Source organism: Erithacus rubecula, assembly GCF_903797595.1.
Source record: "Erithacus rubecula genome assembly, chromosome: 3".
Lineage (NCBI taxonomy): Eukaryota > Metazoa > Chordata > Aves > Passeriformes > Muscicapidae > Erithacus > Erithacus rubecula.
In genome coordinates, this window is record NC_136689.1 from 111,589,457 (window position 1) to 111,607,970 (window position 18,514).

The 18,514-nt window shown below is 38.5% G+C and overlaps 1 protein-coding gene across 5 annotated transcripts in view; it reads right to left on the reverse strand.

Moving 5' to 3' along the window:
• Positions 1-5,591: 5,591 nt before the first annotated feature.
• The window catches only part of TOX (thymocyte selection associated high mobility group box), a 213,047-nt gene continuing 200,124 nt past the window's right edge, over positions 5,592-18,514 (reverse strand). For all 5 annotated transcript variants that reach the window (XM_079302704.1, XM_079302707.1, XM_079302703.1 and 2 more), the window contains 3 exons: positions 17,206-17,592; positions 8,555-8,706; positions 5,592-6,971 (listed from right to left, as the gene is read on the reverse strand). In XM_079302704.1, the coding sequence (XP_079158830.1) occupies positions 6,935-6,971; positions 8,555-8,706; positions 17,206-17,592 (576 nt within the window). In that variant the 3' untranslated portion in view covers positions 5,592-6,934. The remainder of the gene's footprint in view (positions 6,972-8,554; positions 8,707-17,205; positions 17,593-18,514) is intronic.

The window sequence follows — 18,514 nt, forward strand, 5'->3', positions numbered from 1 at the left end:
TCTATCAGCCATGTACTGCAGAGGCATCAGCTTCCTGCCAGGAGTTCACTGTGTGGCTGCTTCCAGCCTGCTGGCAGAGGGCAGCTTCTGCTGTGGCTGCAGATGCAGGACAGTCCCATTCAGCTGTCATGACTGTGTCCTGGTGAGTCCAATCAGTCTCCTTGGTGGCAGATATGTGTTTATGTATGGTACTTTGTCAGGTCAGATGTGGAAAGGTAGGTAAAAAGCTTCATTGACTTCTAGGTAGAAATTCTGAAAAAAAAAAAAAAAAAAAAAAAAAAAGAGGAGAAATAAATCAGTTTCAGGGATATGAATGATACAGTCAAAATTCCACTCTCATGAGCTGTGATATTTTCATCAAAGATTCCAGGAACCCAGGACCAGAGATTACTCAGGTCTCCCTCTCTCTCTTTTTATTTTAATCTTTTAAACTTAATTTAGAGGAGTTAAGTTTGAAAATAGCACTCAGCTGTCCACATATGGCTTAAAAGTGGAAAACTGCTGAAGACAAATAAAACCTGTCAACTTCCCCCTATTTATTATTTGTAAAATCTCACTTAAGCTAAAGGTGCCCCCATGGATCTGAGCATTGCTTCACAGATTTTGAATTTTAGTTATGACTGAAGCAGAAGACTGTTTTTCAAAACTCTCAGATCTCAGCTACCTTTCCTCTAAATTACCCTGTGTCCTTGGGCACATCACTTATTTCCTTTCATATTCATCTCTTTAACAAAACCATGTAGCACATGCTTGTATGCCAGAGGAGAGAAGAGGCTCAGCTCATTATTTTGAACTCTGAGCAAAACATGAAGGCTTCTTCTGCTAATTAGGGCATCAGCCTTATTTATTGAAGTGATGACATGTTTTTGAATGAACTTTGGATCTTCGTGTTGCTATCTAAGCAGAGCTACACAGACAGCAAGAAAAATCTTTCTTGCATCTTCAGTATTTAACAATATGACTGTTCTGATGGCACAAACATGGATCCAGGTGTTTCATTGTGAGGAAAGTTGGAATCACAAAAGCAGCCTGCAGGCTTTGTGTCTGCAGAGGGCTTATGCTGCCACAGGTATTGTGCTAGCATCCTGTGTGCCCCCACCCCCAGCCCATATTGGAAAGGTTTTGGACTTTTTTTACTTTCCACTGAAACTTGGCACTAAGGGAGCACCAAGGTCAGCATATATGCTGTGCATAAAGCTGGGAAATTTCTGTCTCCATGTATCAAAGTATGAGAAACTTGAATGTTCACTAGAGGTTTTCTTCATCTTCCTTTCTATTTTTTTTTTTTTTGAAAGTATTGGAACCAGGCAGATTGTAAGGCAGAACTTCTTAGAAAGCAGTTTAGAGCAGCATATGAAATGTGTGATTCTTGGAGCCTTCAGAGACTTCTGCACTACAAAATGTGTGCCCAGCCTTCTGTGAAAAAGTGGTGCATGGAAGATCACTGACTTGTATGTTTGATTTAGCTAAAGAACCTGGTTTATAAAGATAACAAAGATACCCATCCTTGATCTAACTTTATTTATTTTTCCCCAGGCAGTTGTGTATACACTGTGCTGTTGGGTAAATTCAGAGTTAAAAAGAAAAGTATTTTGGTTTGAATTTGAACTAAACAGCCAGCCTCTGGAGATGGCTCTGATTCTCTGGTTCTGCCTGCTGTGTGAGCTTGGTGTCTGCAGTCCCCATCCTCACTCCTGGCCAGCAGTCTGGAAAATCCTGATGTTCTAAGGGTTACTGGATTACAATTGTTCTCTGCAAACAAAATTCACATCTGTTCTGACAACTTATTTCAGCCTGATGCAACTTGAAAAGGTCGAGATTAATCCCAGAAAATCAGACTTCTATTTGAAAGGCCAAATCAACTTTAATTGTAACACATGGCTATTTGTATTGGCATTTAGCTGCAGCCGTTTATCCTTCTTTCCACTGGTATTATTTGTTTCTGAGCTTGCTACTAAAGCCTACAATGCCAGCTGAAATGTTTTAAGTAATGTAACAAAAATAACAGCTGACATCTTTCCTTTTACAGGTTTCCACTGACCCAGGATATTTTGTGTGCACGGCTTTTATGACTTTTGGTTATCAGCAGTCTGGGTAAAAAAGACATAGAAGAAAATGTTGGTTCATTTTATAAAGATTAATGGTGGCTACTGTACCCTTGTCTCCTGTTGGCTTTATCCATCAGAGCCTGAGGGGAGGAACTGTGTGCTCTGGATTTCTACCTCCTACCTAATTTGTATCCCAGAAGTTAAAGGGTTTAAAGCCCTTTGCATTAACAGCAGTTGCAGGCTGTGCTTTTCCATGTCGGTGAGGTGACTAAGAGCAGCACCCCTCCCTAGGCAGGGTGTAACACCTCTCTAAGTACCCTGCTTCTCCTGGCAGCTGCTCTGAGCTCAGCCATCAACTGATAGCTGAGCTCTCAGAGCCCCTGAAAAGTGACAGGATGAAAGAGACTGATTTGGCAATACTTTGCTCTTGCTGTTTGGCCTGGAGAAAGATACTCTAAGTGGTAAGATTGTTTAGCAACAGCTGGCAAGCACCCGGGTGTGAGCCTGATTTTCAGACATGACAAGCACTTATAGGAATGTTGCCAGATACAGCTGTTTAAAAGCCTTAATAAACAGCAAGTCAATACTAATCTTTGCCAAATTAATCTTTTCCTTGACAGCCCATCAGAGCAATTATACTCAGACTCGTTGTAAACACACAATTGTCAGAGGGTGAGGATCTTCTCCACAGTATACTGTGGATTTTTGCACACAGATTGTTTTCCAAATAGGTAGGCTTCATTTTCTTTTCCTCTCTATCTCTTTTACTTTTTCCCCCCTCTCTCATTTTATTTTCAGGCCGATTAAATGATTGCCAGCTCGGTATTAGCCTGAACAAAATTTCTTTGTAAAGTGTCTATCACAGCAAGTCCTTAATAGAATGTGAAATGATGACAGTCACAGGATCCATGCAGATGCACATTTGCTAGTGGGTTTCTCTAATTAGGCAGTAACTGTGACAGACTCTGAAATGTTACAAGTCATTGTTCTCACTTGTCCTCTTGTTGGTGAAGTAAGAGCTACATTTGAGATGTGATTTAATGTGCTGCTGGGTAATAATAAAATACATGGGTTTGCAAAGGAAAGCAAATGGTGTCTGTGAGACCTGACACAAAGCACCTTCTGTTCTCCAAGGTGCTCAGCACCTCCTGCAGCACTGCCAGCACGCTGCTATACCCACAAAATAATATTTTATTTCAATGCAAAAGGGCTTGAAAACACCAGAAAAAATAATTAATGTAATGGTTGTTTTTCTATCTATCTATCCAGTCTTTTTGACTATATCTATACCTCTATCTGTAACTATATCTGCCTTTATACCTACCTATCAATGGGAGTCCAAGGGAGTAACTCCTGTATGGGCTACATGAAAACTCCTTAGCTACTTCTCACAGTGTGTGCAAAATACAGATTTTTACCTACTCCATTTTCCCAGAACACAGAAAGATATCTCTGTGGATCTGCCATGTTTACAGGACTGGGGAAAAAACAGGCAGACACAGGCTTGGAGATGATAGTTCAGGATGGGATGATGTCTCCAAAAGCTAAGGAAGGTGGTAAGAGCATGTTTTACCTTCCAGTAAGGAGCTCTTTTTTTGTCGGGTTTCCTGTTTACAGAGGAGCCTCACAGGGAATATTTGGCAGAGACGCCACTGGAATCAGGAGCTGGTATTTGGTGAGAGAGAGAGAAGTGGGCATGAATATATTACATTTCCCTGTGAATGGCTGGGGCCCTCTATGAATACATTACTTGCTTGCTGCCTGTGGATAAGTGTGAAGGGAAAATCCTATGGCAGGCCCATTTGAATTGGAATTTGGCTTCTTTGGTCACAGGCAGCAGCTGGATGAGATTTCTGCTTGAACACATGTGAGTCTGGGGTAGAGAGACCAGGATATCTCCTGTCACCAGAACATGGCACACTGAGAGCAGTAAAATCAAAGAGCTTTTCCTTTTTAAAACCTCTGCTTACCTTGTGCAAGCAGATGGGATTTACGACCTGCAGAGTGCATATGTTGCCAACTTTATATTTTGTCCACCATGTTTTAAAAATAATTTAAAAATATATTATTTTCAATGAATGGCAGACTATTTCCTTTAATTTCTATCACTCTGACAGATGTTTTTTATCATATTTGCTTGCTGTTACTGTGTTGCTTCCATGTGCAGGTTGTTTAGTTCCTGTGTGTTTTCTCATTATTGTGGTTAGGACAGATGGCAACTTACAACCAGTGTGTCTGTGTTACTGTGGTGCCTAAGGCACAGTGCTGCAGTGAAGGATGGGGCACATCTTCACCAGCTCCAGTGGAGCTTCACCTGCTTGCAGAAGGATCCCAACCATCCATTGGCAATTGGTATCTGTCAATACACAGCCAAAAATAAACAGCAGACTGCCCATGGCTGGCAACCATTTATTTTTCTTGAGGTCAGACATGAAGAATTGACATTTATGGATCGAAGTTGGATATTTCCCTTGGAAAAAAAATGGTTTCAGTATACCCATGGCCAAAACCTGCCGTTCTTCCAGCACAGTTGTCTCATTTGAGCAGAGCCCAGACACAGAACCACACTCAGAGCACTGGATGGGTAAAGTGCAGCACAGCAAACACACCACAGATTCCCCTGCTTACAGACTGAGACACCAACTAGCCAGAGGTTCATACAGAATAAGTATTTTATTCATGATGTATTTTTTTATTTACATTAAAGTTTTCTTGTATTTTGAACTCTGCTTGGATACCGAAATTAACAACTTTATGTGACTGCGCACCTGCTCTAAAAGAAATGAAGATAACACAGTTCTTTTCCATAAAAGAAAAAGGAAAACTGCCTGTCAAAATGAAAGTTGATTTTTCTCATTCTCAGTAATTATTTTTCTCTTTAGAATTAATATGAGTGGAAAATGTAGTTTACTATAATATAATAAATAGAAGACATTGGGTAATTAGTAGTGCTGGTATATTTCTAAAGTACTAAACAGACAAACAATAAACTGTGAATTTAATCACGAGTTCTCATACAGTTTCAAGACAGGAAAATTAGAGCTCTCAGCTACAGTCATTTGAGTAATCACATCTGATCTGCATTATTTATTAGTTATTACATGCCAAGTGATTTCGATTCTACATTGCCTGAAATCATTCAGAAGCAAGCATGCCTCTGTTTCTGTTTTGTTTTATAAAGAAAAACCAATGGCATTGCCAAATGTGTATTCTATATGAATTGCTTCCTTTGTTTCACACAGAAAATACAAATCAGCAGTACTGTCTATTAATGGGACAGGCATCTGGGACAAAATCATACAGAAATGTATTTTCAGACCTATCCCTGATTCCAAACATTGACAAAATACCTTCTTTTGGATAATTTCATCTCTTTCCCTGTGGCTGTAGAACTTACCTTTCATTTTAGGATTTATATCTGATATACTCCCTCAAATTCTGTAAGACTTTTGTATATGTAATAAAATGGCTGAAGCATATTTGGTAATATTTCTTTTGGTAATATGTTTATTCCACTTGACGAATTAACAAAACATGATGAAGTTTCAAGAAGCAGCGTTATGCAGTTTTATTCAGTTAGTTTTGTTGGTTCAAGTCTTAGTTTTGGTCAACTTCCTGCTACAATGCTTTAAAAAGGGAATTACTTAAAATACCATTTTTTCTTTTTCCATAACAACCAAAGAAATAGAGAAATAGTTCTTGGTTACCTTCATTTTCTGCTGTTAAAGCAGGTTTGTTGTTATATTTGTCACTGTAAAAACTAAATAAAGTATTCACATCAATTGTGAACAATTTGTGCCAGCAAAAGTTAAAGCGTCAAAGAAACCTCTTTAAAATGCTAACAAATTTACTTACAAACACCTATATTTATTATTTCATAAATAGGCGCAACAGGTTCCATAAAAAAGATTAAATACAGACACAGTATGAAGAAACAATAATACATAGCCATATGTAGAGGTTATAATTTAGCTGTCTCCAATCTGTTTCTGCATCTAATAAAATATCAGGTAAGCATTTGGCAGTTTTATACATAAAAGGACTTAAATGACGTTTACTAACCAGTACACATAAAGTGATTTTCTTTAAAAAAAAAGCATTTTTTTAGGCAGTACAAAATAAATGTGTTTGCTCTTTATCAACATTAGTTTTTTTCTCCTAAGTTTTTTGTATTTATTTCATGAGATGAAGCCAATATTTTTAATTAATATAATTTGGGACTACTTTACTTCTTTTCTCCAAATACTTTGAAAATATAGACTATCAGTCAGTTGCTTAAAAATGAAGTAAAAATATGAATGTTTGCCAATTTTACCCTTATTGTGAAATCAATAAACTGGAATGAGCCAGTTTCAATTACAATTAGCTACAAAAACATTCACATTTTATACTCTAGGAGAGTGTAACATAGATGCTATTTACAAACTTGCTATGACTGCTACATCAAGCCATTTAAAAAGTCTTTAGTAGTTTCATATAAACACCCATTATGAAAAACCAATGGAAAATCCAGGACTTTTATCCGAGACATCTACAGTTGCTAAGGCAGTTACTACCGCAGCACTTCACAGCAAAAACCAACATAAAATCTGAATGGTCCAAGTTTCCTTCAGGGAAGAAGAAAAGCAATGTCCGTTAAAGGATCTCAGGGAAGGGGTGAAAAGGAGAAAGAAAGAGAAAAAACGGGGGGCAAAAAAAAAAGAAAAGGAAAGAAGCAAGACTATTTTTTCCAGAGTGGGTGACCCACAAGCTCAAATAGTCCTAAGTGCTTAGCAACTTGTATTTTCTAATAAAATGCAGAACTGCCTTGACTGCATAAAGCAATCCATGATGAAAAGACTTCCCTGCATTCCTCAGTGAAAGGAAAGGAGAGGTGTTTCAGATTTTCAGGTAAGGTAGAGTGCTTTATCCCTCTGCATGCCCCTGTTCAAAGAGAAAAAGAACAAATGTGATTTTTTTATATATTTGAAAAATTTTTAGTTCTATTCTTCAAAAAAAAAAAAAAAAAAATCAGCCCCACAACCCCACTGCATGTCATTAATTCCAAGCATATCAGTGAAGTACAGTTGCATTGCCATGGTAATAATAAGAAAAAATCATAGTGACGTATGGAGACCTGGAGACCACATGTGGCTACAAAACTGCACAGGACTGGGACATGAGTTTAAGCACTGGTTTGGGATAACCTGCACTAGTGGGCTGGTAGCCCTGACTGTCAAAAACTGCTTGTGGCTCTGGATTTAGCACAGGTCTTGGAATAATGTTCCGTAAGTGCCCTATAGGAAGCAGTCACTTTCCTTAGAGGCAGGAGAGCTTTGTTGCATGAACATGGGTGTCAGCCACTTACTGAGCCCCTGGCATATTTGATTTACTAATACAGATATAGCCAAAACATGTAGGATTGGCAGGTTCAGGTAAGCTCTTGCAAGGGGACAGCAGAAGCTTAGCAAAGTTTAAGTTTGTGCACATGAATTTACAAACACTTCTCTAGAGAGAGGGCCTGTAGCACATGTGGTGGTAGAGCACAGGAGCAAAACTGTTCTGTGAACAAGTGGGCAAGTCATGGGGCAGCAGTGACAGGTATGGGAAAGAGTGATGTTGCTCTTCAGTTAGTCTCCATCAGTGTCAGCAGGTTGTAGCAAAGCTGTTATTCTGAACTAGTATCCAGCCAAAACTAGTATTCAGTTCGAGTTCCAGAAACACTTTAAATAATAAGGCAAGTGAAATTCTCAGTTTAAGTAAATGTAATAGATGAAACTGGTCTTTAGTTCTGCTTTCTGTTCATTTGTCTGGTCTAAATTTAGTACTTTGAGAGCTTTTATCTGCCATTGCCTTGGGGATTCAGCCTAAGTCAAGGGGAGGTCAGGCTGGTGGGCATGTTCACAAGGCAAAACATTTATAATTTAAAGTCAAAAGATACCTTCTGTTCAGTCTTAAATGTTTCCAGGCAGTTCCTGGCACAGTAACATGGCTCCACAAAAACCATGCTGCCAGAAAGTGAAGGTTCAAAGGGGTTGCTAAACTTATACTGAGGATACAGGGCTCCTAGAGGTATGGTGTTTTGTTTCTAGTTACAGTTGTGTTCCTCATGCCATTCTCTTCCATGTATCAGCCCTGCCCCTCACTGATGTGGTTTTCCATGACCCAAGCTAGTTATTTTCATAACCCAGATGACAAAATATTTCACGTCATTTGCCTCTCATTGAGACATAGTGATTTTAAAACTTCTTTCTTACTCCTTCTCCCTAAGATTTCAGTTCTGATCTTCTATGGAATGCAAATTCCCTGTGACCTGGAAAGTGCATGTGCTGTGATAAGGTGACAACAATGTCTAATAAATGTACGTATTGAACACTTGTTCTCCCACAACAGATTGAAATGGCCATCACAGATACACTTCAGAAACATTGTAGGAAAATGGGCAGCAATGCTCTTTCCAAATTTTCTATCATATACTTGTGTCATGAATGTTGCTCAACACAAGGTGGCATTCACTGGCTGCTTACCCATTACTGCAGTAGTCATTATTCCAGTCCACAGTCTGTGCTGGAGGATTTCTGCACCCTGAACGAACATACTCCATTGCTTGGGTAACAACTTGTGCAGCTGTTGATGTTGGATTGATGATATTCTGATAATCAGGCTGAAGAGTAAATCCCTAGAGGAGAAAACAAGTACGTTACAAAGTATGGAAAAAAAAGTAACAGGTTGGGTGTATTAAAAAAAGTAAAAACACAGAGTGTACTGTGAAATGGTAGAGAATACTTATTTTCCAGGTGTGATTTTGGTTATAAAATAGGCAAAAAAAATGCTTTCTAAAGCTTATAGAAAGCATTAGGTAGGCGCTTTCTAAATTTTTAAATCTTTCTTTGGTTTCTTTCTTCATTTCTTGAGAAATGAAACCCTGCCAAAGTGCTGTTCACTGTTACACAGAGATGGAACTAAAGGAGACAGAGCAGAAACAATTCAAAACCAAGAGGACAACTCAATCAGCACTGGGACAAAAAGGTCTGTTTGCTCCTTATAGCTTCCATTTAGATGAAACGTAAGCATACACACTAGTCACTAATTCCCAGAATATGCAACAGAATCTTTTTGAAGGATGTAGGCAGCAGGTGGCTGACTGTTTTATTAGACTACACCTATTCACGTATTGTTCTCAAAACCCTTTTTCTTCATTCAGTCACAAAGGGGCCATCTGCTGCTTCTTTTATTTGCACTTCTCTCTCAACTAAACGGAAATTCAACCAAAGCTTTTTAACAGTTGTTGGACTAATGCAGTGAAAGTAGCACAGAATAACTTGCTTTTGAAACCAAGGAGACGAGAAAAAAAAAAAGTGGAAGTTACAAAGAGACATCTAACCTGCTCCCTGAAATTTCTGTCATATGGAAAGTCATAATAATTTTTAGTTCTTTTGATATATTCTGATGTTTAAATATTGTGTTTCAAACCCAGAAGAACAAGAAATTTCAAGGCTAGTGCATCTGGTTCACCCTGTACATCGTGTTCCTGTAAAGTAGGAAGAGCTACACTGGGTAAAATCATGAAAGCAATCGATGTCTGCTGAAAAAAACCAGACAAAACTCCTTCCTGGGGCAAGGGCATACTATTCCCACTCAGCTTAACTGGATGCGTGGCTATTAAATCAGAAATGCAACTTGCACCAAGATGAGTTTGGAAACTCACTCCTTCCAGCCAAAACCCACATACAAAATAGACAGAATTAACTCTCAGAACTTTTAGTTAATTTAGTATTAGTGCGTTGTGTGTGATTGCTTTTCTTACACAGCCTTCATTAAGACAAGAATTTCATGGACAGATTTTTTCCTGCAGGTTTAAGAAGGAAGCCACGCTACCTTTTGTCAAGATAAATCAATATTCTCAGCTTTCACTTGGTTCCCTTCATCCACAGAAATTACCTTCCTTCAAATGAAACATTACTTCCTTCCCATCTCTCGTCCTTGGCTATTTCCTGAGGTCCTGCAGGTGTTTTGCCCCAACTCTCATGTGCACTGCCACCTCACTCATCCTAATCATGGATTTTAGTCTAGAGCATAAATGACTGCAACTTTATTCCTTAATCTTTTCCAGATGGAGAATACCCTGAGTAACACTTCAGTACCTGGAACACTCTTGGAAACCTTGCTTTGTCCCTGTTGACTCAAAGAAATGGATAATTAGTCATGAGCAAGTTCACAGCTGAATTCTGCATCTAGTTGCCATGTTATTTATATACTGCCCTGCTAATTAGATTATATAAAGCCTTCCCATGGCGGGTTTTACACCCATGAGGACTGTAATCCTGCTCTGTACATTGCCTTTTCACCAAGCTCTGAACCTATGCAACAAGCTGCAGAGACAACCCCCATGTCTGCAACAGATCCAAAGGAAACAGTGCCTGAGCAGATTTCCCAAGGACTTTAATTGGAGTTTTGTGTAATTAGAAGGCAGAAAATTTGAGTTTGTATACCATCATCATGATTTTTATACAAAATATCAACCATAAGGCCTTTCTAATTTAGATGTAAAAGGAAACTAGTCACAGAAAAACATTCCACATTTACCTTTGGTAATCCTTTGATCTAGCACACATGTACAATAAAAACACATATAGTGACAGTAGCCAGTAGCAAAGCATGCAAGTGAGCAGGAACAGAGACTCAAGTACTCATAAAATCATAGAATGGTTTGGGTTGGAAGGGACCTTAAAGACCATCTGGTTCCAGCCCCTGGTGTGGGCAGGGACAGCTTCCACTAAACCAGGTTGCTCATAGGTCCATCCAACTTGGCCTTGAACACTTCCAGGGAGAAGAATCATCCACAAACTCTGGACAACACTCAGGAAGCAAGGAGACAGTTACTCCAAATCCAGGAAAAGACCACCAGTACAATATCCATTCAATTTCTTCTGGAATTAGGATAAATAAATAGCTTAGATGTCAGAGAATAGTCCTGTGTTTTAACTCAGGAACTGGGCACTGATGCACTCTCATATTTTTTCAGGTTTTCTGTGAGACCACAGCCAAATTGCTTTGGCTGTCTTCCAACAAAGCATGTGTGCACATGTGTTTGGACTGAATTAGTACATCTCATGTTTGGGTTGGGGCTGCAGAGCCAAATTCAATTGTTCTACCTGCAAAATAAGGTGTAACCTGGGATTGGGGTCTGTTTCTTAGGGGACACCCAGGTGACAAATGCTAGCATGGTGCAGGGGTATCTGAGCCAGGCTCCAGTCCCAGAAGGGTCTCAGTGGTCACTCTGGGGGGGTTGAGGGTTACCAGAATACCTGCACTGTGATGGAAAGCATGTTTGGTAAAGAGAAGTCATTTAAGCAACCTCAACTCAGTATGAAGGACTGATACAGTATGGTACTGTTTAAGATGCAAACAATAATTACTTCAGCTTTTATCAACAGGAAAAACTCTGAAAATATAGATCAGTACAACAGAAGGAAACAGTCTTGTACCAGACTTGTGGTAAATATCTGGGTATTATTTATGTAAGCTCTTAACAAACAATGATGAAATAAAAAGTGCTCAGAAAATGAGTGCTTCGAGGTCTAATTAAACAATGCTGAATGTTTTTGCATTGTAATGCTCAAGAGAAAATCACCAACTGTTTTGCAACATGCCTAGAATTTTAAATTTCATTTTCTTGTCCCAGATTGAAATAAAAATAGGGAACTTGATAAAGATTAATTCGATGTCAGGAGGGACATTTGCTCTTTAATTAGATTTCTGTAGCCCTAGCAGTTTCGTTGTACCACTGTAGCAAGTCCTAAAAAAGCCTGCAGCAGAACTAAAGAGTGATCCTCATCTCCACACTTTACTAGGAACTAATTTCATTTCCTGCCTGTCTGGAGAGGTATTTTCAACAGGCATCAATGTTTTTGTCTTCACAACTGATTTATTCATCAATCTCAATGTGATATTTTAAACCTTTAAATTACATCCAAATCCTAAAGCATCTGTTTATTACACAAGGAAATTGAAAATCTGTCTGTGTGATATCATACAAAGATTTTTCCTTAAGGTTATAAAGGAAGTTGACAGATATTAATGATTTTTTTTCTCTTGACCTCATTCGAAGACAAAGCTTAAGAAAAAAGAAGAAGAAATCTGGACAAATACAGCAGGTTCCTGAATTTGCTGTATATAAAATATATACCAGAAAAAATGAGGTTATTATTTCTGGCAGGCTATGCCATCATCTTGCTGTATACATTTATTTTCTAAAGGAAAAGAAATACGTAAAAGTAGACTGAAATGAGTTATTATTAAAAAAAAAAAAAAAAAAAAGTGACATACATTAATCTTCTGGTGCTTTTTTATGCATATTTACTTCCAGTCATGGTTACTAGACATTAATAAACTAGTTTTTCTTCCTCTACCTGTGAACTGAAATGGGACGGAGGTGGACATGGGACTCACCACCCCATGCAATGCTTGGGTGAAGGGTTTTGAGGAGGGAAGGTGATGATTCCAGTAGGATTTCTTAAAAGGGATCCTTCATTGATTTGAATGAGAAGGGTTAATAAACAGGTCATCTAAGGACAACCAAGTAAAAATTAAACATCATGTCAAACCTAAGAAACAGACTGGAGAGAAACAACTCTGTATCAGTTAAAAATCATACAGTGACAAGATGCTAATATCAACATTTCTTCAAGTGTACTGTGAGTCTACCTATGCATCAAGAGTGAATGAAAGAAAAACCATGGCAGAGTGGATTTTGAGTTTGAAAAATAAAACTTTAACATGGCTCCTTTTAATAATATTTAGGAAAAATATAATGAATTTCAGAATTAGAAGATAAAGAAAATAAAAATCAGGATCCAATTAAAATCTAAGTATGGCAATAGAATTAATAGTCATTTTTTAGTAGGTTAGAGGACTATAACTGTAAACAAGCACCCCAAAGTAGTGACCCTTTTTAAAATTTGGAGCAGAAAAGAAAAAAGACAAAATAATCTACTTCCAAGAAGTTACCATTTAGATAACTCAAAATAGATTGTTTAAAATAAATTTAAAAAATAATTACTAATGCTAGGCTTATGACCAAAATGCTAATGTCAAAATTTTACATTGCATTTCAGAACAATTTGGATGCATTGCATCAGCTGCATACTCCGCAAAGTTAATTTATTTTAAAAATATCATAAACTGTGCAGTCACTGGGGATTTTTGGCTACCAACACTTCTGATTTTCTTGATGTTCTGTAGTTTCTGTGTATCCTCACAGGAACCTGCCCTTCTCCAGCTGGCAGTCACTCTTGATTTGGCAGCTGCACACGTGCAGACAAGGGAGTGCTGGATATGGAGAAGGACATGCTGTTCCTTGTAGAGCTGATGGAGATCAACTCATTGTCCTGGAAGCAGTAGGAACAGAACTTTCTCCCCAGAACTTCTTATCAGTCCCTCCTCAAAGTTTGCATAGAAGAGTTTGTGAATTTCACACACAATGGTTTTTGGAGAATTGTGTTCCTGTCTGCAAGGACATAAATCTGAATCTCTATGTGTTTTTTTCTTGGAGTTGGCAGTCCTTCAGACATACTACAAGATGGTCTTTGATATTAAACTCTTCTCCTTTTCTTGGAGAAAATGATTGACCAAATGTCACAGAGCCAGAGTTCAAGCAGAGGATCTGTTGAGAGCAGGGATTTGCAGAACATGCTACTGTTGAGTGTCACTCTAGTGAGCCATGTACTATTTCAAAGAGGGATGTCTGGAAAAAAGGGGGAAAAAAAATGAAAGAGAACCCACAATTGATGATTTCTACTTCTAACATGCCTCCAGCACAGTCTGCAATGAAGGTGCCCAGCCATGTGAGGAAAAGACTGCTAGGAAGCTGTTGGCAGACTTACTCTTCTCTTGCCTATTAAGCTCCATGTTGCAGTGTGACATGACAAAATTTGCCTCTTTTTTCTTATAGTGCATTAGTCTATTTAGTATGAGTATTGCTGGGGCTTCCAAAGAGGAAAATTACTCCTGTTGCAAGGGGTGGTATGTTAACTAGTTTCTGTGCTTTCATGAGTCTTTGGAAAGGCTTATGAGGGCCCATACCTAAGCACAGAGGAAATAAAACAACTTGAGGGAAGAAGAAGTGAAAAAAAAGTTGGCTTAAAGGCAACTATTGCGCTGCTTTATCAGAATTTATATTTCCCATTTTTCTTGGCTGTCTTTTTATGCAGGAGAGTGCTCTACACATTGTTGTTTGGGACTGAACATCACATCCAGACCTCCTCTTCCCTCCTCACCATAGGCCAGACAGAGTGTGGTGCCTCCTCTTTCTCCTTTCTGCTGTTGACTCTGAGCTGCTGGGAGAGCTCCATTTTTCTCCCACTACATCTTTTCCTCTTTGACAAGCTCTGTGATCAGCAGTGTGTTTGCTCTGTTTTGACCAGAAGGGAGAGCAAAGTCCTTTGACAATTGAGTCAGAAAGAGGTCTTTACTTTCAGGCTGTAGTCTCTCTTGACTTTTTGCTATTTGCCTCCTGATGGCCAACCTGTCTTCTAAATTCTAGCACAGTGTGAAATCCTGGTGCTGTGTTTTCTATCATTTCTTGACTAAAAGAAACTGAACAGGATACCACTGTTATGTTCTGTCATGGAAAATCATGGTGCTGTTAGTACACCTCTAGCCCTATAATGTAATATATATTTTGCTATATTTAAATTCAATTCACAAACTTCATAAGCTGTTGCATGCTAAAAAAACTCGACAAATATTCCAAAGTGAAATGACATAGCTTTTCCAGCTGCATTACTCTCAAAAGCTGCATTACTGTAGAGCAAAAGTAGGGTGTAAGAAATATAAATGGGCTTGTAGATATTACACAGTGCCTAAAGAGACATGTAGATTGGCAGTGCAGCAAGTAACAAGCACCTTGAGTGAAACAGAAATACCTCACAATGATATGTTCATTAAAAGTATCAGCCTTTCTGACTAAGGAATATGAGTTTGAAAAAGCATTCGACCTAAAATTTTGTGAGTTTAACAGGAACACAAAGGTACAGCATTTTTACTTAACTGTAATTGTCTTTAGTTAAAAAAAAAAAAAAGACTCATCATGATAAAGGTCTACTTTCTGAATTCCAGAGACCTGTTTTCTATAACCAAGTGTCCCGTATTTTTTCTTAAGCTAGAAACAAGTCAACTGTGTGCCACATATCTCACAGATGACTGATTCAAACTGTGGATGCACACACCTTATGCTACAAGCTTGCACCTTGGCAAAATTAAACATTACCAGATTCATATCACATTACTTTCTCTTTGGTAGAGATCTTAGAGTAATGCCTAAGTGTTTATTCATACAAAAAATTGTGTTTTATGTATAAAAAATTAAAGTATCTAACATCTGCATTATATCTTTTGCTAGCCCCAATTGTACTATTTATTCACTAAATAGAGACAGATTTTCAAATCTATTCAGTAAATTATGCCCAACAGTTCTGGAAAAGCCATAAGGAGTTCTGAATTGGACGAGTAATATACAAGTGATACCGAAGTTGGCAAACAATCTTAACTTGGAAGACTGAATCACTGTGCAATAAAAACTTGTTGAAATATAACTCTAGGATCTCAACAGGTTGCTGCCACAGATGTAATTTTTCATGTTTGGTAAATAACTCAGAGTATTGCTTTGTCTCTCACTTCTCTGAGCCTTCAGGTTCAACCAGGATTCCTCCAGGCTCAGGATCTCCAGACAGATTCTCCTGGCTCACCTGCCTAGGACTTCCTCTAGTTAATTCCAGCTGCCCAGGCTTGGGGTCAGCTCCTGAGTTTCTCTGAGATTTGGGCATGGCTCTCCTGGAACACTCACACTAACTGTAGGAAAACCTCCATGAATACATGACTCCACATATGTGTGGTCATAAGTCTGTTGAGTCTCTTTTCTCTGACAGTGAAAAATTAACTGGACTAGGAAAAAGATGTGAACACTTTATAAGTTTTCCATTTTGATTACTCCAAATCACTCCTAAGATCAAAGTGTCTGAATAAATCCAAATCATCCTGAGCATACCTTGGTTTATCTTCTGAAAAAATAAGTTTATCAGTACAGTTTACTTTCAAGGGGCTTTTTCTGCTTTGGAAAATTTCTTGCCCTGTCAAATTGTTCTCCCACCAAGAAGCTATGGTTTGTGTTCAAGTATTCCCAACTCTGAAGACCAATCTTGAGATGAAATGTTTCTAGCTTGGAAAGTAGATGCAAATGCCTTGTTAACAAAGATGAATTTTTAGAGATATTTAAAACATAGAGCAAATTCATGACTATGTATTATTAGCCAGTACTGACAAGTTTTGTGTAGACAAATTTTGTAGATTCTTGCAATTCCATCCAAAAATTTTTCATTTTAATGCCACTTTGCAAAGCAAGATATTATCATTGATGGTGGGATCCCATACAATACCAAAGGATATTTTCTCTAATGAAATCAACAGTTTATCTGCTCTCTTTATACTCCTCTGTAAGCCTGGAAGGCACAATACCATGGATGGTTAGCATTAACTCAGAACTCATTGGAAGTGTGTTCAGAATCAGCTATCTAAAACATTCAGGGTAGGGAAAAAAACCAAGCAAACAAAAAAGCCTCATATTGGGATGGTGTACACCGCCCATTCATTTCCAGGAAAAAGAAGGTACATCTATTTAGCAAAATGAAGTTATGAATGTGGCATAATGTAACGCACTCGTGTTCTCTTAATCTAGCATGTTCAACACAGCCTGGGCTGCTTTGTTTCCTCTGGCCCTTCCACATCACAGTCAGCACAAGGATAACAGCATAAACTACAATCATATCTTTTTCTAGATAAAAAAGTTTCTCCAGCCTGCCTTTTGTATGTGAAGTGTGACTCCTGAAAGCTTTGTATTTCACTGTTTCAGGGTAGTCACAGATTTGCAGGTGTATCTATGGACACTATGATGACACTGTCACTACCACAATCACTTCTGTTGCAGTTTTCCATCATCTGGTTAAACTCATTAATTGCTCTTGCCCTTGAAATACTAATCCTATACTACCATGATCTTGGAACCTGCAAAATTAAAGCCAATATAGATCTTTCTCTCTATGCCAACTTCTGGATGACACCCTCCCTGTGCCCTCCCCCAAAATAAAGTCATTCCCCAGAGAACTGAAAAGCTCCAACTTACTTGCTGCATTGTAGGTGAGTGTAGAGCAGGCTGGACCTGCATTGGTAGCTGGTTTCCAATGGGCTGCTGCATTGGGATGGGCTGGTGCTGCTGGATGTTGAGATGCTGGTGCAGGGGGGGGCTAATCTGAAGAGGGGGTGGTGGGGACACAGCCATGTTTGCTATGGAGACAGTCACTGGCATCTGGTTGTTGGGCTTGGGCGCTATGTTCCTGGGGATATTGGCATGCATGGCAGTGATGTGGGGGCTCATTCCTGGCTGTTGGTGGTAGTGGGAGCTGAGGTACAGTGCAGAGTGAGCCTGGGCAGGCCCATGAAACACTGACTGCTTTGAATTCATCATCTGAGGTTGTGGAGAGGCTTTGACATCAACAGGTTCGCTGTAGCTCTGTTGGGGAAAACAAAAATCAGAAAATACTTAGAAGCTACCAAATATGGTTGTTCCACTCCCTGAAGTCCCTGTTTAAGAGCCACACCATAGGTAAATATTTATCTGGACCATCAAATTTTGCTTGAAATTCAGTTTGGTTATTACTCTAGAAAAAATAATTAATCCCTTTCACCTTACACTTTTGCCTTAAACATTGTAAAAAAAAAAAAAAAAAAAAAAAAAAAAAAAAGTAGTTTAGGTCCTTTTTTTTCGTTTTCTAGCCTGGCATTTTCTTTTTCCAAACTTGGAACTGCCATCACTGATCTAGTATCTTACACAACCAAGACAACCAAGCCTGACACATTTTTTCACATAAGCAGCCACCATTATTGTCCTCAGATTTCATGGCCTAGTTGAAAGGAGAATTAGGAGGGTGGGTTACAACAAAACTCTGTAGTGATTTTTGACATATCATGTTTTCCCATCTGCAAACCATGGATAAGATTTTCAAGGTCTTTTACCATATATATTGATGTTGCTAACAGTTATTTATCAGTTAGTTAACATGATGAAGAGGCTAAACCCCATCCTCAGCTGTTCTGCTGCATGGAACAAATAAACTAATTGCTGTGCCAATGCCTTTATTTTGAAATATTTTGTGTTGGAATGTTATCCATGCCATCAAGCACATTACATAGGCCACAGATTAAGAGAAATAGGAATACTCTGAATAATTTCTTATTTAGCAAAACATGCTTTATTAATCCAACTCATAAGGCTCTGAAAATTCTGTTTAAAACTTATGGCTCTATAAATGTTAGCCTGCACCAGGTACAGGGAAGTTGTCTTAAGTCTAAAGCTAGAAGAATAATGAATAGAATATTAGAAACTGCAGTTTTCAGAAACATTATGGTCTGGCCTGATTTCTTAAAGTTACTAC